The sequence below is a fragment of the Pleurodeles waltl genome, chromosome 4_2 (genome assembly GCF_031143425.1).
Source record: "Pleurodeles waltl isolate 20211129_DDA chromosome 4_2, aPleWal1.hap1.20221129, whole genome shotgun sequence".
Lineage (NCBI taxonomy): Eukaryota > Metazoa > Chordata > Amphibia > Caudata > Salamandridae > Pleurodeles > Pleurodeles waltl.
Window position 1 is genome coordinate 421,350,722 of NC_090443.1, and position 19,825 is coordinate 421,370,546.

General features: G+C 44.6%; 1 protein-coding gene across 1 annotated transcript in view; it reads left to right on the plus strand.

Moving 5' to 3' along the window:
* Positions 1 to 19,825, plus strand: part of PGLYRP2 (peptidoglycan recognition protein 2) — an 84,170-nt gene that overhangs the window by 21,141 nt on the left and 43,204 nt on the right. Inside the window, exon 2 of the mRNA XM_069231668.1 lies at positions 12,469 to 12,625. Within this exon, the coding sequence (XP_069087769.1) occupies positions 12,547 to 12,625 (79 nt within the window). The 5' untranslated portion in view covers positions 12,469 to 12,546. The remainder of the gene's footprint in view (positions 1 to 12,468; positions 12,626 to 19,825) is intronic.

Genomic DNA, 19,825 nt, shown 5'->3' on the forward strand with positions numbered 1-19,825 from the left:
AAAGCTATTAAAAAAAAAAAAATCTTATATATATATATATATATACATATATATATATATACACTTTCTATAGTTCTGTCTTTGTAGTAGCTTTTATTTGTATGAGCAATATATTCTCACTAATGCTCGTTGCTTAGGGGTTGCCTGAACACCATATTTGCATATGACCAGCAGTCGAACAACGTGGCACGCGTGTAAAGCGTGTTGAATATGTAAATTGTGCAGAGTGTCTGTCGTTTCCTATGACACACTCTGCTTGATGCTCTACCTAAGGCTGAGAGGTACGCGTTGTTTCCGTTCCTACGGAAATGCGATAACTTCCAAAAGCGTCTCCGTTGCCAAGGAGACAACGCGCAAATGGAAATGTGTGCTGGCAGCTCGAGCGTATTGACGCGCTCCCAATGCGTCTCCATTGCCTAGGAGATGATGCGCGAGTGGGAACACGCGCCGGCAGCTCGAGCGCATTAATGGTCCATGCACGCACGCGTTGCTGCTTAATAAGAATTGCTTCAAAGCAAAAAAATAATAATATACACATATGTAAAAAAAACAAAAAACCTGTCCAGCCTGTTCAGCGACGATCGACGATCCAATAGTGACGCCACTGAAATGAGGATGTCAACGAGGGCCAAAAGTGAATCTGGAGGTTGAAGTAACGCAGCTTGTGCTTCCACCACCCTCGTCGCCAGATTGAAGTGGGTGTGGTGGAATTAAAGACGGAGTCGAGGTAAGTGAAATATTCTTTTATTAAATTGCCAGTACGATAAAAGGGAACAGGTCTGCTTCCTCGACACGTCCAAGCTCAACTGACACCAGAAGGATTCCAGCATCGAGGACACAAGAATCCCTATGCGTCACCGGCCTCTACGTTCTAAAAGTAATGTGAATTAGTAAGCACACAACAGGGACATATCACACGGGGAGAGTAAAAGGTGATATGAAGGAAGAACCAGTGCTTTAAATGGGCCGGTACTGTCCAGTACTGAGTACCAGCCCGTTTTTATTTTGAGATGGAGAGGACCGGCACATCTCAAGAAAAACGTAATACTTTTAATTGAAGAGTACCGGTACATCTCAGAAACACACCTGCACTTTAATTTTTCCATTTGAAACACTGGGGATAACTATACAGACCATTTATATCTAATTACATTGATATAGTTACATGAATATAGTCTTACATAATGCAACCTATAACACTATGCTTCTATTTTCATGCTCATTTACAGTGGTCCACGCGGTAACAGGATCGTGCCTGGATTACTGCATAATGCTCCATCTTGGAATTTCTAAGTACTTGACCCACCACCTGCGACCTGTACAAAACGCTGCTTCTCGACCCTTGCGACTTCTTCCCCTCGATCCTTGCGACTTCTTCTTTGACCTGCTGGGCTTCCCATGGCCAAAAAACAGAATATATAAATTTCGCAATCTGTTTCAGGATTGCAAATAAGAGATTACCTACTTTTCTTCAAAAATCTCTGTCCTATACGTCCTTGCAGAGGCACTGCAAGCTACCTCGGCTAAACTTCTTAGACTTCTTAGGATGCCTAAAATCATCGAAATCCTCGCAAACAGACAAACATTTGCTTTTCTAATTGTATAACACTGGGACTCACTTCTTGGTTTCTTGCAGAATCGAACCATTTTCTTTTTCCAAAATATCTGAAACGTATTTTGTTACCATCTCGCTAGCTCTGTTTTATATATACCCTGAGTTCCTCCAGTAACACCAGCACCAGGACACCTTTGCAGATAACTCTGCCCTTCACAAACATAATCATTAAAAAAAATTATTAAACAATAAAACATAATGTTCCACGAATCATGCCCTATTGGCACTTTACCAGTCAGTGTCACTGGACTGGAAGAGGAAAAAAAAATCTATCAATGACACATGGATGTCGATGTACAGAAATGTCAGGGGTAGCAGAAGAGCCATCACACACTGCTTGACGTTGGTGATATGACAGGATGCAACATTATATGACCTCTAAACTTGAGTCCCACGAAGGATGCCGCAAGACCTTCCCCCTGGTGACATCACAAGAATTGGCTTTACTGAAGCACACTGTACACCTTAAACAGAACATTTATTGCTAAGTCACAGGGCGAAGAGCAAAAAAGAGATTTGACAAAACAGTAGTGGCCAGGCCCATCGGTTCTAATTCGAATGGACCACAAATTGTATTGGTTATTGGTTTCATTTACTTCTTATCATTGTTAATACATTTTCATTTATGATTATTTGTAAGAAACTATTACGTTTGTGAAGCACAAAGGTGACTGTTCTGTTCACATAAACCATAATGTTTCATTTATTTACAATTAAAGAAAGCAGCAACAAATTTAAAAAAAAAATTGTATACGAATATGTTTAATTGTATTTTATGCTCTAAAGAGTGGGCGGTGCACTTTTACATTTATTTGGAAGGTGTAGTCTCCCATTGACAGGACACTATTTACTTTCTTTTCTTGGCACTTTTGTGCAACCTATGAGGTAAGGGTTCGCAGACAATGGCTTAACAAAGGCCCCCGCAGAGCGGGGTGGGGGCACCCGAAGTCCAGGTGGCCCCCAGGGTCCAGGAGCAGAGGAGGCCCTCTACAAGAACTTTGCAGGGGAGCCCACTTAAGTTTCGTCATGCCAGCGGCCGCAGAGTCTGTGCCAGAGGTTGCAAGGAGTAATTCAGGGGTTGCAGCTGCAACCCCTGGCGACCCCTTAATGACATTCATGATGACACACCAAGCATAAGCACAGCTCTCAGTTGGCCCTTAAATATGGTAAACCGGTGTTTCGAGTTCAGCTGTTGTGCAACAATTTTTCAAAGATATTAATAGTCAAGACCTTATTCAGCGCGGCAGTTCTTGAGCAATATATTTTTAGGACATGGAGAAACTCACGTTAAGGAAATGATAACTGTGTTGAGGACGATCATGTTAGTAAAGCATGCCCACAGTCCTTTTTTCCAGTTCTTTCAGTCTAATGTTAGACAGTGTCAGTTTTTTTAAGTTGTTTTAAAAAGTTGAAAATCTGCCGCTTTTCTATCTTTGGGGGAGAGTGATTTTGGGCATACGTTGTGTCGCATGCAGTTTCCTGCCTTCTGGTCCACCACAGAGGCTCTGTTTGTGCAGAGAGGGCAGGATACTGAAAGCAAATTTTATCTCTTTACTGCCACCATTTTGGAAGGTCTACACTCAGGCCCGGCTTTAGCGCTGGTGGCACACTTTGCGATAGTTTTTTTGGTGCCCCCATTACCACCCCCTGGGATTCCCTCACTACTACCCGGTAAATATGCCTCTCACCTCTCCATAGCCCCCCTTTCACATGCATTCATTTCTCTTAAAGCGCTTGCAAAGGCTGGCTTTACTAATCCACTCAGCAGTCCAAATAAAATATAGTTCTGTTCTTTGCAGCAGGCATATTAACACCATTTTGGAAGGTCAGCGCTCTAGCACTCCCTTCTTTAGGGCTATTTCAGTAGGATGCCAGCTCAGACAAGCAGCTGGCACGCCAATGGTGTGCCTAAGGGGAGCCCGTCTGCACCTGTTTGTGCCTGGATGACGCCAAGGCCTGGACCCCTGGCCTGGTGGTTTGAGGTCAGCCCTCATCGTGTATCCCAGACAAGAGCTGATGCAACTTACCACTGCCTTGCCTAGGGCCTACCAACATATTATAGATCTCAGCAGCACAACTGCAAGGTGTAAAAATTGTGGGATTTCACCCGTCGACACATTAAAGGTGAGCACGGTTGCCAAGGCAAGAAACACCTCCAAGACCTGGCCCAAGTTATTCGTTGTGAACTGCAGGTCGTTAGTTAATCATAAACTAAATATGAACGATTTTCTGGAAGAGCATCGGCCAGATGCGTTTTTTCTCACTGAGACATGGCTCACGGAGGACTCATCCACGGTCTTACTTCAAACCATTCTGACAGGCTTTGCCATCAGTAGACTAGATAGACAAGGATGAAGAGGAGGAGGAATTGCAATAATTTTTTACACAATCAAGTATGACCCCGCTTGTAAAAGCGACTTATAAAACAGCAATAAAAATGTACCATGGTGACATCAAAAAGGCTTGCTGTGAATGTTAAACCAATAAAATCCAATGGGTCTAAAATTCTTTTCACAAGCTATTTATGGTGGTGAAGTCTTTTTCAACACTAAATGCAGTCACAGCTTCAATTATTCCAAAAGAGGAAGAATATAATGTTATGGTGCATTTCTTCCTGGAAAAGGTAGCCAATATATATGACTCCTTTTCTGTAGAAGCCAGAGAAGATGCCTGTTTGAACGTCTGGTTTGACTGGTTCAAGGACAACACTAGGCTGCTTAGTTTCAGACCTTTTGATGTGGAAGAGCTAACTGCATTATATGAGTCAGTGAAGTCAGGCTTGCCATTACATCCAGCTTCTCCGTTTATTTTGGAATGAGACTTAGAAGTGATCCATCCAGTTTTAGGCGAATTGATTAACAACTTCTTGAATTCTGGCTAGGTACCTGGGAGATGGAAGCATGCAGTGATGGTTCCACGCTTAAAAACGCCATTGCTGTACCCCACCAAGCCAGAAAATTATCCTCCAGTCTCGCTTCTCCCACTATTTTCCAAAATCTCAGAGATTGCCAGTTAATAAACAGCTCTCAGCTTTTATAGAGAGCCATGACCTGCCACATCAAACCCAATCTGGATCCTACACCTCAGATAGCACTGAGTCAGCTCTACTGCTGGCAACAGAGTCAGTTCACCAAATTTTGGATGCTGGCAAATCTGTGGCACATTTGATGTTTGATCTCAGTGCTGAGATCGAGGGAACATCTTGTTAGAGAGACTCTAGAAATGTTGGGTAGAACATAATGATGGGTTGCTTCTTTTTTGCAAGGGTGCACCTTTCAGGTGGCACAGAAGTCCCATCAGTCAAGGGTGCTCTTGTTGAAGCAAAGGGTGCCATATGACTCCTCTTTGAGTCCAACCTTGTTCAACATTTATGTGTGACCATTGGCAGATGTAATTGAGAGCTTTGGATTTTCGGTTGTGTCATATGCTGATGACACACAGCTCATTATCATGCTGTCAAAAAATTATACTCAAATGGCCACGTATTTAAGCCTCTCCCTTGCTGAAGTGGCCAATTGGATAAACTCAAATAACCTTAAGCTTGAATCAGGAAAAACAGAAGTTTTGACTCTGGGTAACCGGGTGAACCTCTGGTCAACTGCTTGGTGGCCCGAGGAGTTGGGTCCTCTACCGCAAACCAAAGCTAAGGTGAAGAATCTCGGCATTTGGGTGGACAAAAAATTATCTTTTGACAACCAAATTTCGGCGGTGGTGGGAAAAGGTTTCGGACTCCTGAAAATGCAGAGAAAAATATTGTGCTTCCTGCCTGCTAAATCCAGAAAGACAGTGATTCAGGCAATGATAGAGTGAAGTCTGGACTACAGGAATGTTTTATATCACGGAGTGACCCAGAGCAGATTGAGGAGACTGCAAAGAGTTCAGAATGCAGCAGCTAGGCTTACTTTGAGTATGCCAAGACATGTGCACATAGATGCTGTGCTCAGGCAGTTCCACTGGGTTCCTGTGAGACAAAGAGCTGCCTTTAAAACCTTATGGTTTGCTATAAAACCATGAATAACAAACAAAGGGACACAGTGCTTGCAACCATTTGTTAGACCTTATGTACCCCTGAGGAACCTCAGATCAGCAATGCAGATGCTGGTTATAGTTCCCAGATTTAGGAAAATACGAATGGGTGGGAAGTTGTTTGGCTACCTAGCACCCTAATTGTGGGATACTGTGCCCTTAGCAGTTTGGCAGGCCCATGTTCCAGGGCCGCAGCCACTGTCCTAGGTGAAGAGAACATAAGAGGCGAGGCCTTGGACACTGGACTACCTCAGGGGGACGTAGGAACAAGCATCACCTGGAAGTACTAGGAACATCCGGGTGATAGACACCTCAGGAGGAGGGACACAGTATCCGGAAGTGGCTGCAAGCGGACTGACAGCAAGGGAAGTGAGGATGCCAGGAGCCACAGCGGAGGAGTCGAGGATGCCGGGAGCCACAGCTGTGTAGTCGAGGACATCAGGAGCCACAGCAGAGGAAGATGCGTGACCTGAGGATACAAGAAGACCATAGGACCACTGAGGGAAGCCAGGCAAAGAGCGCAGAAGACAGCACGAAGATACATGCACCCGCCACATTCCAGGAGGAACGTGGCTTTCACAGGTACGGTCAGGGCTGCAAGTGTGGTTGAATAAAGAAACGGGAGCATGAGGTGGGCGGGGCTAAAATTGGGTACTTGTGGTGGAGCTGGTGAGAGGCACATTGCGGCGAGAAGCATTATCTCCTTGTAATGAGGGAGAACGCCACAGGTTTTGTTCTAGTAACGGGTTTAGAAGGCTGTTCTTTCTTAAGACCTAAAACACCCTACAAGTCCAACACTCTGCTCTGCGTGTGCATGAGAGCTTCTCTATTGATAATTCCTGGACCCCACCCTCACAAGCACCTTCCTCCCCCTATACCCAGTTACCAAAGTCACTTACCTGAACCTGGTTTCTTGTCCTCTACTTTTGAGGTATAGCGTTCTGGAGGGAAAACAAGGCAACACACCGCCAATACCCTAAAAGAGAAAAGGAGAGGAGTGAACAAACATGGGAAGAGAAAGAGAAACAGCCCTACAAGCAGGAGTAAAAATTGCCAAGAGAAAACTCAGGACATTGTTTAAAAAAGAGCAATACAATAAAGCTTTGTTGTGGACACAGCGAGCCGGCGTCTGCCTAACCTTCTTTAACACCCTATCCTCCTTGGGCAACCCTGGCCATCTGATGGCCCAGTCAGAAGAGACGTTCAGAAAAAAACTTATAATGAGGTAGCTATGGGCTTTACAAATTACATTATTATTATTATTAGTTTCTCACATACATGTAATAATAGTGGTTACCATGCTCTTTAGAATCAATAGTTGGGTAGCAGCGGTTATTGGGGTCCAAGTAAGTATTAAGTGGCAAGGGTCTGATTCACAAAGCCAGTTACTCATGGATGTTCTCTTATATGTTTTATTATTAAGTTACTTGTTATTGACATTTTATTACCCTAGAAACAAAGATTCATAAATTATAGAATAAGGTAAGTGCAAAATTGAAAGACAGAGGAAAACTGCTAAAAACTGGACAAGAAATTTCGAGTCAAATTAAGCTAACTTAACCAGAGATATGCAATAGCATGACAAGATTAGCTACATAATGGTGTAAGGTACTAGTGATAAAAAGCTACATGTGACTCATAGTATCAGATATATTTCAGAATGTCAAGCACAAAAATATTGTGTTACAAAAATATTGCAGCCAGGCTATTCACTACAACATATTGTCAGTGATTAATTTGTAAAAGAATGACTGCCGGGGACCAAGGTTTTCCTCAGAAGCCTGTGACCCGTATTATTGAATGTTATAGTGCTGAATACAAAGGCTGCGTAGTCTGGATTCCAACTCCTGCCTCTGTAGTCCACCGCTACATACTCCCTGCCCCTTTATCTCACTTTCTATGAGCTATTTTGCGTCCCCACTTTCTCCCTTTATTATTGTTTTATCATCTTTCTCTTCCTCCTTTTGTCACCCCTTTATGTATTTCTCTCTCTTGCTCTTGGCCAAAGTGTGATAAAGAAAAATAAGTGCTGATCTCCAAACAATAAGTGCTAGTGAGCCCCACGTGCAAGTAACAACTCAAATTCAGCACTGCATATTGTGAAGGAAAGGGTAGATGTACTATTTGTATTGTAGAGTTAATTATAGATGTAAAGTTCTTGCCTCCAGATCTTCATATAAAGGATATATATATATATATATTAAATAAATGAGAAAGCCTTATTCTTGAATGTTTGCTAGTGGTTTCAAAACTCATATTTCAAAAGAAAGACGTAACAAACAAAAAGTGAAACATAGCATTTGTCTTTCTTCCAGCGCTGGTAAGAAAAAAAATGCTTTCAGAATGACAGTGCTACTCTTAGACCATTAATCAGCACACTTGACAAGCTCATCCTGGCCGGGCCATCCTTGATGTAAGCATCTAATAATGAATCCCCTCAGGTGTGTGGAAATAGACATCGCAATGCAGACCCCGTCAGCAAAAGTTTTCACTGTTCAAAATGCACTTTATTTTCTTTCTTTAAATATGTCTTGTTAAGCCTATGGAATACAATGAAAATCCCATTTTAGAATTAATGTTTTTTAATTTTTCATAGTAGGCTTTGCACTTAAAATCTGATTTAGAAAATACATATGGCCGCATAAAACACATTTTAAATATTAGCGCATTATCCTCAACATAAACACACATTTCACAAAACATTGACAGTCTCATGCAATCAATGAACAGTAAACAGATGACGCTCAAATGCTCTTGATCTTTCCAATGAGTACATTTATAAACTAAAAAGCAGAGGGCACACTGGAGCAAAAGACTAGCATATTTTGGAATGAGTTCATGTGTTCCAAACAGCATAGGCATTTGAGCCCTCACCAGGTATAAGGGGAGGGCTATATAAATACCAATACATATATTATATTACATCGGTAGGTAGCCAAAACAAAGGATCATGCCCCTTTGATCTACCTTTGTGGTACAGGGGCTGTACTTTTTAGGATGCTTGTTGTACCTCACACAGTTCTAACTGGCAGTTCAAAGTAGCTAGCAAAACAAACAAGCATTGGCAGAGCCAGCAGGCTGTCTTGCATTTGTGGTTCTGACTAAAACATTTATCCTATTACTTTCACTCTGTAATGCATTTATGAAGGGAAGACTTTAATATCTAATGGTCCGGTATACTTTTGAGATTGAAAATAGTTCCTCATGCAACACAATAAAAGCACCTCAGAGGTGAATGAATGGTACACCAAACCACAAACAGCATGAAGTGAGAGTAATGCTACACATACATTTTAAAGGAATGGTAGCAATAGTGTGTTCCGATGTGGCACTGCCATACCTTCAAATAAATACTTAAATAAACAATTATATAATCATTAAATAACAAATATCAATAATTAAAATGCAAAGGTGGTATGGATATTATGAGGAGACATTGTGGTCTACATCGTTGGTTTCACATTGTGGGAAAATAATAATATGCCCCCTCAAATAAATGCTATCATTCACATTTTGACTCACCATTATTAGACTTTTGGGTTGTAAGGATTACAGTTTAAATGTCATGTCAGGACCTTATAATAATCAGGAGCTGAAATTGCAATAACTCCCTTTGAGCAGCCAGATATCCCCCCTTAGCAAGGTCATGCAGCATAGCCGCATTGGTATGACACATTTTGCAATCCTTTGTGGCCATTCAGAGGACTGAATTCAACCAGCTGGGGCCAGTACCGTCAGGTAGCAGCTGAAAGATGTGCCATCCTTCCACTTTTATTAAAGGACCTCGGTGTTGATACGAGCACCCAATAGTTTGGGGGATATGTGTGGTACATGCCAAGCTGAATTCAGCACTAAGGAGCTAGGTAACAGTGTGACATGGATAACTGTATAAATCAGGGGTATTGGCTACTGAAGCGTGATTGAGCATGAGGGTTACGTCGATTTTTGTATTATGACAAGTTCAGGACACATACGATGTTGGGGCGAATGCAAAAAACGACATCTGCTCTCATATGAATAGCTTCCTACAAGTAGTACAGGTGACATCTAAACAGAGTTGAGTCGATCAAAAGATAAGTATATAAATATATTCATAAAATAAAAAGAGATCTAAAAATAAGGAGCACATCCATGTCACTATGATGCCACCTAAAGAAAATGGGTGCTTTTCTGGCTTGCAAGGAAGTATCACATCATTCTGCACGGCAGTGATACACAATCGTGGCAAGATGATTTTTAATTTTTCAATGAAGAGAAAGGTGGAACAGCATATTGCCTCTGGTTGTTGGCATGGGTAGCCTCAGGGTACAGGCTTCCACCACCACAATATAATTTCATGATAAATAAGAGGGTGTGGGGAACCAATTTAGACTTTGCAGGGAAGGCCAATAATGTTAAGTGCAGGTATCCTGCAGAGGCATAGCTTCGGCGGGGCTGTATTGGGGGTGTTACATCCGGCTAATAAATTTATTTTCTGATAAATAGTTGGGGACTGGTGCTTTCAGTCGGGTCTGGTGAGGTATCTGACAGATTTCACCAGGACTTTGTACATAAATACAGACAAAAATGCAGACACACTCTCTCCCTCTGTTTTGAAAGTCCTCAACAGTATTGGTTATTTTACTAAATAATTCGCTTTCTCTTTTAGTAGTCCTGTCAATCTGCATTCTTCTCCCCTTCCACTATTCATATGCCCCTCTCATGCACCTTGCTTGTCCTTTAATGTATTTAAACAGTATTTGCCAGCCTGATTGTTGGAAAATCCGAAGCTCCCCCGCTCAGTCTTACTGACCAAGCTACACCTTTGGCAATCTGTGCTTGATGTACAGGCAAATGTGCAGGCAGATTTCAGCCACTACATTTCCAAAAACAATGGTCAGTCAAGCCCCCATCAATTGCGGACCAATGTAAATGGTATTTACAGTTTATTGAAACTGGTGGTGGCAGCAAGGGTGCGCGACAAATGGAACCGCAAAAAATAAATTCAGGTCAGATAGCCATACAGGTAATAGTGCAGACTTCAGTGCTGGCAGTTGCCACCCTTGAGTTCTAGGGTGATCCTAAGGACTTTGGTGCTGATAGAACCACAAGAAACATTGGTGTTTGTGCCAATATTTCCGGGGTCCTTATGACAGTGTCCGTGGATGAAAGCAACGGCACGCTATTATTCACACTGGCAGTAGGAAGCCAGAGTTGCATGGTAATGCTTGGCCTCTGCATGTGAGTTCTTTTCCTGGGCTATGATGTTCAGATGTGGGGTGAACCTCAAAGGATCAGCACCAGATCATATTCCTGATGCTCGTTGGCTAATCAGGCGGGCAGTCAGCTTTGGTCACATCGTCCCTCTCTGCCCCTGGATCGCTCATAAGTTAACCCATTACCTTACCAAATAAACTTGCAGCATACCTTTCTCCTAACAAAACTGGTGCCTCAATCCATTGCTTGAGGTCTTTTCCTTTGCATGCACTTATTTGGTGTGTTAGGTGTGTGAGTGTGTGTGCGCACCTACATTGTTCTTGTTTGAAAGCTCAGGTAATTCATGCAGCCATTTCAGATGTTTATGTGTGTAACTGGAAGGTCGCGGATTTGAATCCTGATTGGTGCGCTGGAGAATAGTGGCATGTAGTTATAGTGCTACAAGGTTTCAGCGTGTGACAGAAAGCACTGTGAAAATGTAAGTCAGTTTAAAAAATGCATTACACACAGTATAGGATAGACTGCAGAGTTTAAAAAATATGCTAGGTACGTTATAAAATAGACTGCATAAAAATAGGACAGGCGGTTACAAAACGTGTAAAAAAGTCGAATTTTGTAGAGCGTACAGTGCTTTCAAGGGTTATATTTTTAGTAAAATGCTATGAATCTCTACCTAGTTAAAACATGTTTATAGGTTTTCATTATAAGAACGCGTTTCAGAAATGGTATCACTCGTACAGTATATCTAAAAAATAATAACTCTTTGCCACCATGAACTTTAGGATGATGTTATCAATTAAAACCTAACTGGCTCCAGAGCAACTTTTGGGTTTGCCGATTAATCAATTGCACACATTTTACACTTCTTTCAGATAGCAGGCAGTCTGAAGAGAAGTTTTTTTTATCTTTAGCTGTCTGGCATTTCTCTTCCTTAACAGTGCAGGAGAACACCCCGAACCTTGAGGAAACTCAAGGTTGTCATAAACCGTTCAAGAACAGATTTTGTTTTACAAAAAAGTCTGGGAACTGTTGCTATCAATTAAAGAAAAAAAGGTTGGGAATGGGTTCGCAGTAGATCTCATCGACTTCGACCTTTGTGTCTAACTCAGTCCGATGGTATCTGCGTAACAACGTTCAAACAGTGCTCTTAGGCACAGGTCCACTATTTGGACCCAGGGTAAGAAGCCCCACTGCGCTGTTGGTGGAGGGAAACTACACCAGAAACAAAAAGATACAAGCACTGAACGACTAAGGAACAAGACCAGTGCGTAATGTGAGCCGGTGGGACCCACCTGCACCAATTTTTGGTGACCAGCGCTTATTTTCCCTCATCAGACTGACCCACGGCAAAATACATAAAAACCGCAAAACGAAGAAGCGAAGGACAGAAAGCATTTGGTAATGAAAACGGGGTTAAAAAAGAACTGAAAGAGTGCGATAACGTGGTAAGGAGTGTCTGGTGGTGGATGAAACAGGCATGAGGTGCATTGAGGTGCTATGTCTCTGGCTTCCTGCCACACTTGGATGTCGAAATGTGCCACCACGACCTTCGCAAAAGTTATTTACAACGTTTGCCTCTACACTGGTATTGATTTTTGTGGCTGTTATCTCACCCCACTCTCCATGAACAGGTAATATTAGCTGCACCTGCGCTGACTTAGAACACACTCGGACACCGGCAGAAGCGAGCTGAGAAAAGCATCTGCGTAATGGCGTCCATGGTGTCCGTGGCCGGTCTTCTCTGTGCCCTCCTGAGCTGTGTGGGTCCATGGGCTGAAGCGAATGACGGTAAGATCCAGTGTGTTCTGGGGTGGTGTACAGGGAGCCTGAATTCCATATCGCTGCTCACTACACTGCCTGGCGCGTGTTGTGTCACGCAAATGTAGGGGGCAGTTTTAAAGAGCCATCGTTCAACGTTCTAATGGAGTTTATCAGTGGGCTTGCAAGGGTGGAAGGGCCCTAATATAAAGAAGGGTAAATAACTCGTTTCCTCTATGCCTGGGCAGTAAAAGCTACCAAAAGCGGATGAACTGGGCTCCTTAGGGCCCTGGTACCACTGTGCCTGCTGCACCAATGACTTCCCGGCTCTTGTGTGTACTTTACTTGTTGGTGTAAGGGCGATGCAGAGGTGCTTGTGTGGTGAGGGTGAGGAGGGGAGTGATCCACCTGTCAGTGATACAACTGGTAAACATATGTTTACTACCAGTGATTTTTGATTTGTAATCACAAGTTTGAGTGACCCAAGTTATTTGGTTGCGCACCGGGCAACGTAGCAGACTAGTTTGGGGCCCGAGAATAGCGCCTCCCTAGGACAGAACCCGTAAGCCGTGGGAGGCCACAAGTCCACGAAAATTGGACATGTTGATTGTTCGGCGGTGTTTGAAGCCACCAATGAGGTAACAGTACAGTGGAAGCCTGTGACGTCAAAAGGGCAGTGTGGGACAGCACCCCTAACATGAACGACCTTGCAACATCAAAGCTGATAGTCTTTGTGATGATCATCTGCTGAATACGCCAAGCAGAGAAGGAACGCCCTGAGGCCACATGCGCACTTAGGTTTCTAAGGATTTAACCGCCGGGCTGGAGAAACTGCACAGACCCCTGGGGTGTGTCTGAGCGGCACACCAATCCTGGTACTGCTTTCATGAAACTTTTGCATGAAAGCAGCACCAGGGTTGCTGGGGAGCCTGTGATGGCTTCCCAGCAGTGAATGCTGGGACACCAGAAGAGGATTGAGGTGGCATATGGTGGCAGCGGCGACAGAAAGAGGTAAGTTGTTTTTTAACATTATTTTTTATTCCCTCCCAGCCTCCCCTTCCCTGTACCCCCACCCCTCCCCATGAGATTTGCGGTGGGCGCCACTGAGATCCTCCTCCTCTCCAAACTGCGAAGAACAAAACACTACATACCCAAGGGTCAAACCGTGAACTCTGAGGCAGCGAGCCCTGGATGGAGGCTCATAGCTGGGGGCTTCAGAAATTGCAGAAATGGCACCGGTGGCAGCAATGAGGATCACAGAAGCATCATGAGCAGCTGCAACTCTCAGGAGCGTACCTGGAAGAACATACGGGCACCTGCAGCTAAGACGGCGGCCCAGGAAGGGGCGACGGGCCAGAGGTATAGACATCACAAGCAACTGGAGCCAGCACTGTGGTGCATGTAAGGACCATTCCAGCTCAAGACGCAGGATACTCACAAAACAACTGCTGAGCGACCAGGGCACAGCTAACTCTCAGGAAGATGGCAGGATTGGGCAAGTTTAGCACAAGAGGTGTAGGCAGAAGCATCTTTTTTGTCGAGATGAACATTGGGCAGGCTTCATGAGGGCTCACGGAATAGGTCGATGGAAGCTTTATATCCCAGGTACGTGGTTCCTTAATCAGGTGCGTCACTGACTGCACGTTTCGCAGCCTGTACTGTATTGCCACCGCTGCCAGCTCATTAAACATCCTGGTTCCCTATTTCTTAGGAGATCGTCACTATGCGCACAAAAGCAGTTATCAAAAGTCAGTTTCCCTATCCACATGGCCTCTGGCGACAGCTGCCTTGCACCTCAAGCAGCGGTAGCATTCTAGTTCTTTAGTTCTTTAAAACTGCATTTTAATTCTAGCCCCTCACTGTTATCTGTTCGGAAGAGAGGAATAGAGGTGCACCGTAGGAAGCTGGCTCTGATATGCAATATCAAAATGAGATATAGTGTACACAGAATCCAGGAGTTCCCCAGAGGCTTAACAGAGGCTAGAGTAGATAATACTAATACTCTCTTTTGTGGTAGTGTGGTTGAGCAGTTAAGCTTATCAGAGGATAGTGCAAAGCATTTGTTGTACACACACCGACAATAAGGGAAGCGCACACTCAATTACTAAGTCCAGGCCAAGGTTTTTTATATAACAAAAATATATTTTGTTACTTTATTTCTAGAACCACAAGATTCAACTTGCAGGTAAGTACATTTGCAAGTAAATATCCTGCAAAGGCAGTGTGTATGTGGTTGGTGAGAGGTCCCCCAGGGTGGCATAATACACGCTGCCTCCCTTGGGGACCTTCCCTGGCCACAGGGCCCTTGGTACCATGTGTACCGTTTACAAGGGACTTAACTGTGTGCCAGGGGTGTGCCAATTGTGGAAGCAATGGTACAGTTTTTGGGAAAGAACACTAGTCCTGGGGCCTGGTTAGCAGAGTCCCAGCACCCTCCCAGTCAACTCAGCATCAATAGCAGGCAAAACGTGTGTGGGGTGGTAACCATGCCAAAAGGGGCACTTTTCTACACAACCCCCTCCCAAATGAAAGAAGATGAGACTAACCTTTCCCAAGAGAGTCTTCATTGTCTAAGTGGAAGAACCTGAAAAGGCCATCTGCATTGCCATGGGCAGTCCCAGGTCTGTGTTCCGCTGAAAAAAACAATTTCCTGTAGGGAGATGGACCACCTCAAAATTTTTGGGTTATCACCTTTCATTTGCATCAGCCATCTGAGAGGTCTGAGATCAGTTGAACAATAAAGTGAGTACCAAACAAGTATGGTCTCAGTTTTTCAGTGACCAAACCACAGCAAAGGCCTCCCTCTCAATTGTTCTCCAACACTGCTCCCTGGGGAGTAACCTCTTGCTAATAAAAAGCAACAGGCTCGTCATGGCCATCATCGTTGGTTAGGGATAGGACTGCTCCTGTCCCATGATCAGTGGCATCTGTCTGCACAATGAACTGCTTAGAATAATCTGGAGCTTTGAGAACTGGTGCTGAACACATTGCCTCCATCAAGGTGTCAAAGGCTTTTTGACAGTCAAGAGTCGGTTAACTTTTCTGGGCATTTTCTTTGAGGTCATTTATGTGAGAGGAGTCACAATGGATCCAAACCCTTTCACAAACCTTCTATAGTAACCAGTCAAGCCAAGGAATGCCCTGACTTGAGTCCGGGTTTTTGGAGCTTCTCAGTCCAGAATTGTCTGGATCTTGGGCTGCAAGGGTTGCACTTGGCCTCTACCTACAAGGTGGCCCAAGTATACAACAGTGCCCTGCCCTGTCTGGCACTTTCTTGCCTTAATAGTGAGGCCTGCTAATTGCAAGGCCTACAAAATCTTCCCAAGGTGGATCAGGTGATCCTGCCAGGAGGTGCTGAAGACAGCAATATCATCCACATATGCTGCACTAAAGGACTCCAAGCCAGCAAGGACTTGATTAACCATCCTTTGGAAGGTGGCAGGGGCATTCTTTAAACCAAATGGCAAAACAGTAAACTGATAATGCCCATCAGGTGTAGAGAATGCTGTCTTAACTTTTGCTCCAGGTGCCATCCTAGTTTGCCAGTCCCATGCAGTTAAGTCAAAGGTACTAAGGAATTTAGCTGCATCTAACTTGTCAATTAGTTTATCTGCTCTTGGTATAGGGTGAGCATCTGTATTGGTGACAGAGTTGAGACCCCTATAGTCCACCCAAAACCCAATCTCTCTGTTGCTATCTTTGGAATGAGGTTTGGGGACTAAGACCACTGGGCTAGCCCTAGTACTGTCAAAGGGCTCAAAAAACCCTAAATCCAGAATCCTGTGGACTTCCACTTTGATGCTCTCTCTGACTTGGTCAGACTGTCTGTAGATTTTGGTTTTTACAGGTAAACTGTCTCCTGTATCCATATCATGGGTACACAGGTGAGTCTCTCCAGGGCTCAAAGAGAAGAGCCCAGCAAACTGTTGTAGGACTTTCCTGCAGTCAGCTTGCTGTTGGGCAGTGAGGGTGTCTGAGTAGACAACTCCATCAACTGACCCATCTTTAGGGTTATTTGAGAGAAGGTAAGGAAGAGATTCACTCTCTGCTTCCTGCTCCTCGTCAGTAACCATCAGCATGGTTACATCTGCTCTGTCATAATAGAGCTTTAGATGGTTTACACGGATCACCCTTTTGGATGTCATGCTGGTGCCCAGGACTACCAAGTAAGTGACCTCACTCTTTTTATCTAGGATAGGGTAAGGGTCACTCCATCTGTCTTGAAGTGTCCTGGGAGCCACAGGCTGCAGAATCCATACCTTTTGCCCTGGTATGAATTCTACCAGTGCAACCTTTTGGTCAAACCACTACTTCTGGAGATGTTGGCTGCCCTCAAGCGTTTTGGATACCTTTCCAATATACTCAGCCATCCTTAAGCGAAGGCCAAGCACATAGTCCACCACATCTTGTTTAGGCTCATGGAGAGGTCTCTCCCACCCTTCTTTTACACGTGCAAGTGGTCCCCTTACAGGGTGGCCAAACAGAAGTTCAAAGGGGGAAAACCCTTCTCTCTTCTGAGGCACCTCTGTGCAAGCGAAAAGCAAGCATGGCAGGGGGACATCCCATCTCCTTTAGAGTTTTTAAAGGAGCCCCATAATCATGCTTTTCAATGTCTTGTTGAATCTCTCAACAAGTCCATTGGTTTGTGGGTGGTATGTTGTGGTGAACTTATAAGTCACCCCACACTCATTCCACATGTTTCAGGTAAGCTGACATGAAATTTGTACCTCTGTCAGAAACCACCTCCTTAGGAAACTATTCTCTGGTAAAAAATATCAATCAGGGCCTTGGCTGCTGCAGGAACTGTAGTAGACCTAAGGTGATTTGCTTCAGGGTATCTGGTAGCATGATCCACTACTGCCAGTGTGTACTGATTCCCTGAGGCTGTGGGTTGCTCAAGTGGACCCACAATGTCCACACCAACCCTTTCAAAGAGAACCCCCACCACAGGAAGTGGAATGAGGGGCCCTTTGGCTGGCCACCTGCCCTACCACTGGCTTGGAAGGTGACACAGGAGTTACAAAACTCCTTCACCTTCTGGGACATATTGGGCCAAAAGAAGTGGCAGACAAGCCTAGTCCATGTTTTCGTTTGTCCCAGATGCCAAGCTAGGTGAATGTCATGGACCAAAGTTAGGATAAACTCCCTAAACTGCTGAGGCACTGCACCAGGTCTGGGGTATCTGGCCTCAGTGTAAAGGAGTCTATCTTCCCAACAGACCCTGTGGGAGCCACTGACATCTCCCTTTTCTTGTGTAGCTGCTTGGTGCCTCAGGTCTTCAAGCGTGGGACAAGTCCTTTGTCCCTGGCACAGCTGTTCCCTTGAGGGTCCCCCTGGGCCCAGGAGCTCTACCTGATAAGGATCCAGCTCCATGCACTCAGTTCCCTCAGGGGATAGGAAATCTTCCTGAGACGAGAGTTCTTGTTTCTTTTGCTGCTTAGAAGCTGGCCCCCCAGTCTTCTTGCCTTTTCTCTTAGAAGGTTGGGCATTTATTCCAGGCTCCAACACTTCTGTTTCACTCTGTGCTCAGCTTTGTGCCTTTTTTTACACACACCAGTTTAGGGATTCCCAGCATGTCTGCATGGGTTTTGAGTTCTACCTCAGCCCAAGCTGAGGACTCCAGATCATTCCCAGCAAGCACTCCACTGGTATTGCAGAAGAGACCACTACATGTTTCAGGCCAGTAACCCCTCCTCATTCTAAGGTCACCATAGCCATGGGATGGACCTTAGTTACATTGTCAGCACTGGTGACTGGATAAGTTTGTCCAGCCAAATACTGTCCTAGGGAAACCAGTTTCTCTGTCGCCATGGTGACACTGGCACCTGTATGCCCCAGGGCTTCTACATTTGTTCCATTAATCAAGAGGTGTTGTCTGCATTTTTGCCTGTTAGGAAGCCAGATAGAAAGTGTGGCAACATCCACCCAACCCTCAGAGTCTAAAGTATCTTCAGTGTGAACCCTGATTTGCTCTGGGCAAACTGTTGATCCCACCTGGAGACTGGCTATACCAGCACTAACAGGCGCAGTGCTAGGGTGGTTCTTTTTGGGACAGGCCAAGTCTCAAGTTTTGTGTCCATGCTGTTACAGTTGTGACACCAGGCCTTTTTGGGATCGAAGTTTTTAGGCGTGTACCCATTTGAGGACTGTGAAGAGGCTTGGGGACCTTGTGAAGAATCTTTGCTTTTGTCATTAGGTGTCTCACCACCCTTCCCCTGCGGAGACTTTGTAACCCCTTTCCTTCGGTCACTCTCACTGGAAGTCTTGGCCACCCTAGTATTGACACAGTGGTCTGCCTTCTTTCCCCATTCTTGGGGAGAAATTGGACATAGGTCTACCAGATATTGATGCAACTTGTCATTGAAGCAGTTACTTAAAATGTGTTCTTTCATAAACATATTTTAAAGCCCAGCATAGTCATGCACTCCACTGCCAGTTATGCAACCATATAGTGGTTTCACTGAGTAGTCTACAAAATCAACCCAAGACTGGCTCAGAGTTTTGTGACCCCCCTGAACCTAATTCTAAACTCCTCAGTGGTGAATGCAAAGCCCTCAATCAGGGTAGCTTTCATGTGGTCATAGGATTCAGCATCTGCAGCAGTGAGTGTGGGGAGACTATCCCTACACTTACCAGTAAACCGTTGCCAAAGGAGAGTTGCCCAATGAGATTTGTTTATTTTTCTGGTTGCACAACCTCTTTCAAAAGCTGTTAACCACTTGGTGATGTCATCACCTTCCTCTTATTTAGAGACGATCCCTTTGGGGATTTTTAGGCCATCAGAATGCTCTCTGACCATATTTAGATTGCTGCCACCATTAAGAGCTGCTCTCTCCCTATCTATAGCTAGGAGCTGTTGCTCCAAAGATAATCTTTTGGCCATCCTTGCTAAAAGGACGTCCTCTTCATTGAGGCTGCCCTCAACGTTCCCAGAGTAACTGGACTCCCCTGTGGAAGATCCAGATCCTGTGAGCAGTACCCTTGGAGACAGGGGCCTTGGGTCCCTGATCTCCCTACTTAGGTGAGGAGGGGAAAGTTCATCCTTCTCATCTCTAACATCTTCCCTTTCTGAGGGGAGGTCTTCCTCCTCAGTGGGGTGGCTCCTTGTATAATCTGCCAAGAGCTCCTGGAGCTTGACTTTGGTAGGGTTAGAACCTGTTTTAATCGTTTTCAGTCTGCAGAGGGACCTTAACTCTCTCATCCCTAGGTGATGGTAAGGGGCTAGGTTGA